General features: G+C 40.7%; 1 protein-coding gene across 1 annotated transcript in view; it reads left to right on the forward strand.

Annotated features, from left to right (window-relative positions):
- The window catches only part of NOL10 (nucleolar protein 10), a 189,614-nt gene extending 177,829 nt beyond the window's left edge, over nt 1-11,785 (forward strand). The window contains 1 exon segment of the mRNA XM_030198866.1: nt 11,498-11,785. Coding sequence (XP_030054726.1) covers nt 11,498-11,620 — 123 coding nt within the window. The 3' untranslated portion in view covers nt 11,621-11,785.
- The last annotated feature ends 225 nt before the right edge of the window (nt 11,786-12,010 follow it).

The following is a 12,010-nucleotide window of genomic DNA, read 5'->3' on the forward strand; positions in this document are numbered from 1 at the left end:
CTAAGTAGTGATGAAACTCCTCTTCAGTAACACCAGCTGGGATGTCAATAGCCTGTTCATCTGACGCATTTGCAACAGCTGCATCTGTTTCGTCCCTCTCCACATCCCTAACAAAGCTTGCCTGCTTGTAGCAGTTCACAATGGTTGCCTGTGTAACATGATTCCAGGCTTCTTTATGCATATGTAGGGAATCCAACAGTGATAGATTACGAGCCAGTTCAACAGCACATTTATCCTTGCCAGTCTGGTCATCCATAACGCTCATCAGACGACGTAGCACAAGAGCCCGATAATGTTGTTTGAAATTGACTATTATGCCCTGATCCATAAGTTGGATCAGAGAGGTAGTGTTTGGTGGCAGGAAGACCACCTTGACATTAGACAGCCTGACATCATCACTGCGTGCAGCACAATTATCACAAAGCAACAAAATCTGATGCTTTTGTGCCCGCATTCTAGTGTCTAACTTCTTTAGCCACTGCTTCCAAATTTCCCCAGTCATCCATGAATTTGCACTAGCCTCGTATGACACAGGAACTCGCTTAACATTCTTGAAGCAACAAGGCTATTTGCTCTTTCCAGTGACAAGTGGTTCCAACTTCTCACTCCCATCCATATTCCAGCAAAGGAGGATTGTCGGTCAGTCCTTTGACGTTTTACTTCCTGTAGTTTCGGCTTGTTTGAATGCAAGTGTTCCATCAGGAATCGCTCACCCTGTAGAGTCCATTTTTGTCAGCATTGAAAATGTCACGAGGTGCAAACTTGTTCAAGATGATAGGAAGAGCTGAAACAACCCAATTTTCAGCACCAAAGTCATCAGAGTCTTGTTTTTCACCATGCTATTCCTTGAATTTTATGTTGTTCCTCTCCTTCCATCTTTCCAACAGTCCAACAGTGGCTTTGAATTCAGTTAGTTCAAGACTTTCAGCTAGCTGATTAGCTTTCTCCATAAGCAGTGGACCACTGACAGGAAACTGTCTGCTCCTGACTTGAGAAAACCACCGAAGAAGAGCGTATTCTACCTCCTCAGCATTTCCCACCCGTTTTCGTTTCCTGTGTGGATTTGTATTGTTTTGCCAATCTTCCAGAAGCTGGTCTTTCTGCTTCAAGATATGTGAAATTTGACTGGGATTGACACCATATTCTTTAGCAATAGATACTTGACTTTGTTTTCTAATTTTTTAAGAACTTCTATTCGTTCAGCCAGTGTTAAAGTCTTACAATTGCACGACGACGTGTACACTCTAACAACATTCTTTCGCTTATTCTGCCTGTGGCAGTTAACCGAGATTTCAAATTTACCACCCCTTTGTCACATGCCAATCGACTTCCATATTTCGTGCGCGCGCTTATGTGGAGTCTTTCCTGCAGAGGGAGCGGTCTTAAACCATGCATATAAGTGAATCTTGCACTTATCAGTGGTGCGCTAAACCAAAGTTTGTCCCCAAAGAAATTGATTGCGCCAAAAACAAGACCGAAGTATGGCATGCAGTTAAACAGAGCATGCGCTTATCCGACTTGCACTTAAATGGAGTGCTTTTTACCGCTTTTTTACTATCTATTAATTTAGTGGAGTGTCCACTTTCCCTGGTACAGTTTGAGATCATAAAAAACTGTTTTCTGTTTACTTATTCCCACTCATGATTTTATAAATCGCTATCATCTCCAAGATTGAAGAGCCCTAATTTATTTATTATTCATACTTGTATTCCACAATTATCCAAAAATGAGTTTTGGTTCAATGTGGCTTACATTTAACAGTTGTTAGAGATTACATTGATTCAATTACATTTACAAGGTTATATGATGCTTTGTTTTACAGTGGTTGGCAAGATATCTATTAGTGCATATGGAATACTCATTGGGTTTCATGCGAAGTTATATCTTAGTTCTTTTCATAAATGAGAAGTTGCGTTACAGTTAGAGATTGTGTTGTGTATTGTTCCAGAATGATTAGTACATATTTTACTCATAGAATTTCCTGAAGAGGTAGGGCTTTAGGTCTTTTCTGAACTGGAGGTAGTTCTTGATGCATTTTGAGCCCAGATAGCTGAATCCCACTGTTTAGGTGGATTTCTATAGTATGTTTTTGCAGTTGGGCATGTGAAGTAGTATGTAACCTCAGGTTCCTGGTTTTGCATTTCTTGGTGATAGTTTGATCATGTCTAGTATGTAGTCCGGTGACATGCCAAACAGTATTTTGAAGATAGTTGTACTAGTTTTGAAAAATAGTCTGGCCTTGATCAGGAGTCAGTGTAGCATCATGAGTAGTGGGGTTGCTCGCTCATATTTTTACTTTTTGAATATCAGTCTCGCTGCTGTGTTTTGGACAGTCTGCAACAATCATAGTAGGTTTTCTTTGCAGCCTACGTATGCTGCATTAAAGTAGTCAAGTTTTGGATAAAACAAAGGGTCTCATATTTGGTAGGGACCAGGTGATTCTTGCCCCTCATTTCATCACTTTAGCAGGCACTGCCATCGCTATTTGGGAGACTGTTAAACTTTGGGGCATTATTTTTGACTGGATTCACCCCCATATCTCCTCCATTATAAGCAAATGCTTTTTCAGAATGCGACAGATCCATTCCACCGCAATCTCCTTGAACCAAAAGTAATATGTGTTGTTGTCCTTTCTTTGGTTCTTATGTACTTGGATTACTGTAAAAACCTTGTTTATAGATTTTACATGGAGAGATTAAACATATTGAATTGGTGCAGAACACTGCTGTTAATTGAGGCAGCAAAGAAATTTGATCATGTACTCCCCCTTCTGAAGATTGAACACTGGCTACCTATCGATTACAGATTGGACTATAAATTCCTCCTTATTTGTAGTGTTCAATGTACAAGATTGCCACTATTCCTTTCTAAGTATCTGGTTCCATATTCTGCCTCTCTTGCTCTCTGTCCATCAAGTCAGTACCTTCTCACTGTCCCTTCTTTCCATCAAATCTTTCTGGTTGCATTTCATAACTCCATGTTTAATATTATAGGTCACACCTTGTGGAATAGACTTCCCATATCGCTATGACTGGAACCATTACTTCAGAGGTATAAGAAAGCACTGATGACATACCTGTTTAAGCAAGCATTTGAAGTTTGATTCCCCTCTTCCCCCCTTTTAATCCAGTTTTCAGGAGTGATGGGTTGGTGGGGTGTAGATCTGTGGGTTCAGCAGTGGAATAGGTTTTCTTTTTACGATTGATGTTCTAGTTCTGTCTTTGTACTGTTTTGGCATCTTGCCAGGTATTTGTGACCTGGAGTGACCACTGTTGAAAACAGGATATTGGGCTTGATAGACCTTCAGTCTGTCCCAGTATGGCAGTTCTTATGTTCAATATCAGCATCTGTAGTATAAGACGAAATGACTATCTGGGGAAATAGTCTCTGATTCTTCTCAGTTTCCATAGTGTTTTGAAGCTTTTTGAAGCAATTGCAGCTTGGTCTTCAAGGGTCAGATGTTTGTTGAGAATGATTCCAGGTATTTTTATTTGTGTTTCGATGGTATAAGATTGTTGATCTATTATGACGTTTTGGTAAGTGGTGGAATTGTGCTGGCTGGATAGAACCAGGAGTTTGGTTTTCTCTCTGTTCAGTTTGTTTGGTAGTTGTGGCCCAGTTTTCCATGAGGTCGAGTCCTAGTTTGGCTTTATCCGGTATCTCTGTGATGCTGCTGTTGAAAGGTATGTAGATGGTGACATCATCTGCAAATATGAATGGGTTTAAACCCATTTTTTCCAGTTTCTTGCGAAATGAAGCCATCAGGACATTGAATAATATTGGTGATATCGGGGAACCCTGAGGGACCCTGCATTCAGGGATCCAGGAGGCTGAAAACTCATTGGACCCACTTTTTATCATCTCTTCACTGTTCCTTACTCATAATGTAATTCATTAGTTTGTCTTTTCTGTGTTATCTTCCCTATCCTCCATCACCCACTCATCCTATTGTTCTCATTTTTTACCCTTTGATTACTTCAGTAGCTGGAGAGTATGCTTCTTCACTTCATCAGCACTACCATGTCACTGTGAATGAATACTAAGGTTAGATTTTGTGCTCTAAGAATATACATGCACTAATAAGTCACTGTGAAAGAATTCTACGGTTGTAAGACGTACATATTATGCCCAGTAACACTGAGTAATTGTGGAGTTTTTTTCTGAGCCAAATGATGGTGCGCCATGCCCACGCCTTATAGGGCTGGCTGGGTGGAGTTACTGAGGTTCTTTTTTCTCCACCACGAAGTGTTGGGCTGAGCTAAGCCACTAGTGTCAGTTGGAGTGTTGAAATTACAGTGCAGCGAGTGTGAAGCTGATTTGGGAGTTTCTAGATAATATATGTAGCTTGAGTGTAATAGAGATTAAATTTTAACTGCCAGACCCTCGACCATTCTTCTAACGTTCAGAGATCCCTTCTCATCGTTTCTACACCCTCCAGGGTATCCACTCTATTGGCTATTTTCGTGTCATCCACAAAAAGGCACACCTTTCCTTCCAACCCTTCAGCAATATCTCCCACAAATATATTAAACAGAATAGGCCCCAGCACCGACCCCTGAGGCACTCCACTGCTCACCTTCCTTTCCTCCGAGCGGATTTCATTTACCACCACCCTCTGCCACCTGTCGGTCAACCAGTTTCTTATCCAGTTCACCGCTTTGAGTCCTAAGTTCAACCCTTTCAGCTTATTCACGAGTCTTCTGTGGGGAACCGTATCAAAGGCTTTGCTGGAAGTCCAAGTAGATTACATCTAGCACACTTCCCTCATCCAGTTCTTTGGTCACCCAGTCAAAAAAGTCAATAAGATTCATTTGGCAGGATTTTCCTTAGGTAAAGCCATGTTGCCTCGGGTCCTGTAACCTGTCGACTTCTAGAAAGTTAACTATCCTTTCTTTCAGCACTGACTCCATTATTTTTCCTACCACCGACATGAGACTTACCGGTCTGTAGTTTTCCAATTCTTCCCTGTCTCCACTTTTGTGAAGAGGGACCACATCCGCTCATCTCCAATCTCGCGGAACCTTTCCCGTCTCTAAAGAGTGGAACAGGTAGATGTGAATCTAGTACTACTACTATTTAGCATTTCTATAGCGCTACAAGGCATACGCAGCGCTGCACAAACATAGAAGAAAGACAGTCCCTGCTCAAAGAGCTTACAATCTAATAGACAAAAAAATAAAGTAATCAAATCAATTATTGTGTACAGGAAGGAGGAGGGTAGGTGGAGGCAGGTGGTTACAGTGGTTACGAGTCAAAAGCAATGTTAAAGAGGTGGGCTTTCAGTCTACATTTAAAGGTGGCCAAGGAAGGGGCAAGACGTAGGGGCTCAGGAAGTTTATTCCAGGCGTAGGGTGCAGCGAGACAGAAGGCGCGAAGTCTGGAGTTGGCAGTAGTGGAGAAGGGAACAGATAAGAAGGATTTATCCATGGAGCGGATTGCACGGGAAGGGGTGTAGGGAAGGACGAGTGTGGAGAGATACTGGGGAGCAGCAGAGTGAGTACATTTATAGGTTAGTAGAAGAAGTTTGAACAGGATGCGAAAACGGATAGGGAGCCAGTGAAGCGACTTGAGGAGAGGGGTAGTATGAGTAAAGCGACCCTGGCGGAAGACGAGACGGGCAGCAGAGTTTTGAACCGATTGGAGAGGGGAGAGGTGACTAAGTGGGAGGCCAGTAAGAAGCAGATTGCAGTAGTCTAAACGAGAGGTGACAAGGGTGTGGATGAGGGTTTTGGTAGAGTGCTCGGAAAGAAAGGGGCAGATTTTACGGATGTTGTAAAGAAAGAAATGACAGGTCTTGGCGGTCTGCTGGATGTGAGCAGAGAAGGAGAGAGAAGAGTCAAAGATGACCCCAAGGTTTCGAGCCGAGGAGACAGGGAGAATGAGAGAGCCATCAACAGAAATAGAAAACGGGGGGAGTGGGGAGGTGGGTTTGGGGGGAAAAATGAGAAGTTCGGTTTTGGTCATGTTTAATTTCAGGTGGCATTGAGACATCCAGATAGCAATGTCAGACAATCACGCTGAAACTTTGGTTTGGATGCAAGGTGAGATATCAGGGGTAGAAAGGTAGATTTGGGGGGAGTCAGCATAGAGATGGTAGGAAAAGCCATGGGATGAGATTAATGAACCAAGGGAAGAAATATAGATAGAAAAGAGGAGGGGACCAAGAACAGAACCCTGAGGTACGCCGACAGGCAGAGGGATAGAAGTAGAAGAGGATCCACCAGAGTGAACACTAAAGGTGCGGAGGGAGAGGTAGGAAGAGAACCAGGAAAGGACAGAGCCCTGGAATCCAAGTGAGGACAGGATATCAAGGAGTATGCTGTGATCGACAGTGTCAAAAGCAGCGGAAAGATCAAGAAGAATGAGGATGGAATAGAGACCTCTGGATTTAGCCAGGAATCGCTTGTTTACTCTTTCCAAAAATACTAGGACTAGGGGGCAAGCAATGAAGCTACAAAGTAGTAATTTTAAAACAAATTGGAGAAAATATTTCTTCACTCAACATGTAATTATACTCTGGAATTTGTTGCCAGAGAATGTTGTAAAAGCAGTTAGCTTAGTGGGGTTTAAAAGAGGTTTGGATAACTTCCTAAAAGAAAAGTCCATAAGCCATTATTAACATGGCCTTGGGGAAAATCTACTGCTTTTTTCTAGGATAAGCACCATAAAATGTATTCTACTGTTTTGGGATCTTGCCAGGCACGGTCCCGCCTTGTTGCCTGTGGTGGTATCCACATTACCATTTCCATTAATCAGCCATTGTTTCCTCCATTCTTCAGGAGGAAAAACCTCCTGGGCATTTCCATCTACTGCTTTATATCGCGTTTGCTGTGGGCCTTTCTAGTATCTTCAGGCCACCATTGGATGTCTGCACATAGTCTCTCTTCCTGCTACTGGTGGGCCCCAATGCCAGCCATTGCTCGCTGGTGTCGGATGCCAATTGCTTGGGCGTATGTCCTCTGGGTGCATCTCCTCTTCATTCTCTTCTATGAAGGTCCTCTACCTGATCCTTGTAACACACGTTTTCCAGAGCTTGTCTGGTTGATGGTTTTGGCTAGGTCTAAGGCAGCCTTTGGGGCATCAGTTTTTTCTGCAGCTATGTCTGGCTCCCACCCTACTTATGGACTGCTTTCCTACATCCCACACGTCTCTGGTTCGACTGCTGCTGATGACAAGGAAGGAAAAATTGTCTTATCTGATAATTTTCTTTCCTTAGTCACAGCAGACGAATCTAGAGTCCCACCCTTTCATGAAGTCGACACTCTCAGTTCAGTTTGTTTCTCTGCTTAGGTTTCTTGCTGTGGTTGCCTGGGCATAGTTCTGCCAGTTGACCGGTTTATGCCTCATTTTTGTGAGGAGGGAGAATTGTTTGCCTTATTATTCTTTCTGCTTTGTTATGAGAAATACTGACTGACCAAGGAGCATACCATTCCATCCTTTTTGGCAGAGTTCAGTTTGGTATTCTCTGTCTCCACCTGCTGGTAGATGTCCATAATCCACAAGTTTCTAGATTCATCTGCTGTGACTAAAGGAAAGATTAATCAGATAGGGGAAAAAAACTTTTTGTCTTTCTTGTGCTTTCAACCTGGGGTCATCTTCATCTCCCCCTTCTCCTTTGTGCAAAAACATCGCTAAAATCTATAATTTCTTTCTCTATACTAGCATCAAAATCAATGCTACCAAACATCTTTTGGCTCTCACATAGTCTCTTGTTTGGGCTACTGCAACCATTGTTTCACTGCAGGACTGCTACTGACCTGTCTTTCTCTGCATCAGTTCAAACTGCTGTGTCTCATCTACAATAGCATTCACTCTGTATCTCCATGCTACCCCTCATTTCCTCCTTCATCCTACCTCCATTTATGTGACAGGTAACTCTTCTGTTGCTTCTTTCAGACTCTGTGCTGTGACTTGCAGCCCATGTGCCTGATGTATCTTGCTCCCTGTCTGGCCATATTCAAGTCCTGCTTAGAGATTGCTTTAAAACACAATACAAATAAATTACAAATCTGATTTACAGTGATCTTGGCCTTATCAGGATTTTACAGTAATAATTAAATGATCACAAGAACATTATGGAGTAAATTCTATAAATGGTGCCTAAAAAATCAGTGATGAAAAAAAGTACTTAGCACAATTCTGTAAATGGCACTTAAAGTTAGGCACTGTTTATAGAATAACGCTTGGCACCAGGAACCGTGACTACATTTAGGTGCAACCATTTACACCAGTAAAACCTTGGTGTAAATCCCCATTACTAAATTAGGTGTGGATCCCTATTACTCTGTAACAACGTGCATACATTGTGAAATGTCCCGTCCCCCCAATCCTTCCATGGCAATGACCCCTTTTTGGACCTACATGTAAAATATACGCATGTAAATTTTAATTAAATCCAATTAGCAATTGCACATGCTAGATAGGTATCAATCCTCAGAATTGTAATCTGATGCATTCGCACAGTGCTACTTATGCCTGATGGCACTGTGGAAATGGTTAGTAATAATGGTAATAGCCACAAGGCTAGCTTGTCTGCCTCATCTCCTTTTCCTGCATGAGTACTGCAGATGCTACTTGATCTCCAGCTTTACCTTCAGTTCAAACTTCTTAACATACCATGGGCCCTGTTTACTAAGCCACACTGTAGGCGCGCAGACTTTTTAGTGCGTGCTAAAAAGTTTGCGCACCTACAGCGTGGCTTAGTAAACAGGGCCCTATGCATTCTTGCATCCTGACAATATTTGTGTCCCCCGAGTTGAACTGAATTGGATTGAATTTCTTCATATTTGGACATTTATATAGCTGAGTTCGGCAGCACGGAGTTATAATTTTTTGTATTTTGGGAATTTTTCAGTTGTGTGGATTTTCATTACTAAATACGGACATTTTACATACATATAAATTTTTTTTAAATGAGGAATGAACCAATGATATTTGCTTGACACTTTTGGCTGTTTACTAGTTATTACCAGAGAATAGCTTCATTTAGCCATACAGGATCAGACCAATGGTCCATCTAGCCCAGTATCCTGTTGGCCAGTCTAGATCACAAGTAACTGACAGAATCCCAAATAGTAGCAAGATTCCATGCCACGTATCCCAGGATAAGCAGAGGCTTCCCCCGTGTCTATCTCTGTTAAAAAGTTTGGCTGAACGCCTTGTTGTGGCCGTGTATGAGTTGTGATCTCCATATATACATATCAGTTCCTGTATTGAGTTAAAGCAGATTAAACTAGAGGTATATTTTCTAACATGGCAGTAAATAGAAATTATAACTTAAAAGGTGGTGCTCTTAATATTCCATGTAACTTTTGTTCCATTTAACCACCTCTTTAATGGAGAATATATAGTACAGTGATGCTGTTTGTGAAGTTCAGATACGTCTTGATTTTACACTGCTTTTTGGTTTTCCACAGAGTGGTTCTACATGTAAACATGCTTTTGTTAACAAAAAAAAAAGTGCATGCCCTTAGGTTTTGCTGATTGAACTATTTCTTAATCAAGGTCGCTAAGTACAGGGAACAACTTATCAACCATGATCAAGGCAAGCAGGCAAGAAAAATGTTACAGAAAGAAAGCAATGTTCTCAAGGCAAGACAAACAGTTTTTTGTTTGAGAGGACTTTCCTAGCAGGATTTAGTACTGGGCTCCTTAATTTATATATCAAATAGGTGGAGAAACTCAAGAAATTTTCTAAAAATGTTAAATGCTGTCCTGTCAATGTGATTTGTATCCAAGAAAATCAAACAGATGTATCTGTTTTCTTCAAAAGGATTTAATGGTTAAGAAAAACTTTCTGTACAGCAGGCCAGAGGGGTTTACAATAAAATTAAAATGTAATAAACAATTAAAGAAAGGAACACCATAAAATCAATAGGAAAGACACAGAAGAAATCACTCATCATTAAAATAAATGACATGCACAGAATTCCTTATTCTAACCACAGTGTCTGAAATGAAGAACTAGATTCCAAACCGAAAAACAGTTTTTTTTTTCTGATTGAAACTTTCTAATGTGGATTATGAATAACCAACATGTTGAAAGCTTTGAGATTATAACTTTTAGATAAATTTTCTCCTGTTGATTCACATAAAAACAAGTATCACAGGAAAAAATTTGTTTCTAAGATAAGGCCACTAGGAACAGAGTTTTGGGTCAGCCATTTACAGTATACCCTCAGAGCAACAGACTATGTGGGGGGAAGCAGTTCAATAAGTATTTTGAATAAGCCCCTGCTGTATGTGTACAATATGTATCTATACATTTGTTTTTAATGCCTTTTTTCTGTTTTTGTTTTTTTTTTAATGTAATCTTTTTTTTTTTTCAGTTGTCTTTTCTTTTTATTTAAATTTTTTTTGGCTACTGTTCACTGTTCCTGATGTCCGTTGCTCTGAGGATAGACTATATATCTTTTTACTATAGATATGTTATCTGTTCTTTCTGTGTTTTGTCTAGAATTGGTTGAATCAACAGATCACTAGTATGTCAACTAGAGATGCTGTGGTGCTCATTTTCAAAGCACATGGATGTCTCAATGCCAAAAATATCCAGATTGCAATTTTGGAACGGCGGAATTTGAACATCCTACACTGCAATTCATCCAAATAGCACCTGGGCATGCTTTGGGCGGGACTAAGGAGGGCCCAAAATTAGGTTGTCCAATAGCGATAAACAGGAAGAAACGTCCCAAGTCTAGAAAGGACGTTTTTATCTAGACCTGTTTCAGTCACATCCAGGGTACAAAAAGGTGCTCTGAGCAGCTGACCACTGGAGGGATTAAGGCATGGCCCCCTCCTTAATCTCCTAGTGGTGGTTGTTCCCCTCCCTCTCTCCTGAAAGTGAAACCAGAAAGGATTAGTAAGATCTATTACAGCATTAAGTATTATGGGCATTCTGAACAAAGCAAAGGAGTAGCCTAGTAGCGCAGGGGACCTAGGTTCAATTCTCACTTCAGTTCTCTCTCTTTTTTTTTTTTTTTTTACTTCAAATTGTGAGCCCTCTGGAAACAAATACCTACTGTACCTAAATAATTTTGACACCTGCAAGCCTGAAGGGTACAGTTGGTATTTCCTTGCTCCTAGAGGGTTCAACATTTAAATTAAGAGTTGTGGGGGGATATGAATCTGGGTGCCCTGGTTAACCATCCACTGTACTCACCACTAGGCTGCCCCTCTGCTCTACAAGGATGTCTGTGTGGCCATTTCTGTAAAAATGCTGCTAGACAGATGTCCTTGTCGTTAGATTTTTGGCATTCATAATTTGGATGTTTGTTTGTAAAATGGCTATTCATTTTAGATGTTCTCATATATTTTCGACAGGAAACTGACATATTTCCTGTTTGAAAATGACTGTGAAATGGACTTTTTTTTTAATGTTATGAGCAAGACGTCCCAATTCAGACTTGAATGCCCTTTCAAAAATGCCCCTCCACGTGTATCTTTTAAAATGAGAAGATGTCTGACATTGTGATTAATTTTCTATTATTTTCCCTCTAAGTCCGAACAGCTAAAAAAACGACAGGAAGCCCAGAGGCAGCATCAAGAAGAGCGGAAGAAACTTAGACGTTCAGCGGGTCATCTCAAGAGTAAACCTAAGGGACGAATATTTTCCAGACGATGAGGCTTGTTTTTATTTTATTTCTTACTGTACAAACTGTAAAAAAAAAATCGTAATTTAAAAAATTTTCAGTAGAATGGTTCTATTTTCTGTGCTAAATAAAGCAAAGTTAAAAATAAAAAATTGTATATTGCAACATAGCTTTGTTTGGCTTTATTCGTTAGGAAATATATGTAGAAAATACAGACAGTGGGTAGCTTTTTAATAAAATTAACTTCAAAACTATCTGATCAAGGTTGTTAAATCCTGATAGAAATATTTGAGTTTTTCAGGGCTCACAATATGTTTCAGAAGGTGGAGGGCAGTTGAGGGTTAACTGACTTGCTTGAGATGATAAAGAACTGCAGTGGGAATTGAACCCAGTTCCACCGGTTCTCAGCCCACTGCGCTAAC

The sequence above is a fragment of the Microcaecilia unicolor genome, chromosome 3 (assembly GCF_901765095.1).
Source record: "Microcaecilia unicolor chromosome 3, aMicUni1.1, whole genome shotgun sequence".
Taxonomy (NCBI): domain Eukaryota; kingdom Metazoa; phylum Chordata; class Amphibia; order Gymnophiona; family Siphonopidae; genus Microcaecilia; species Microcaecilia unicolor.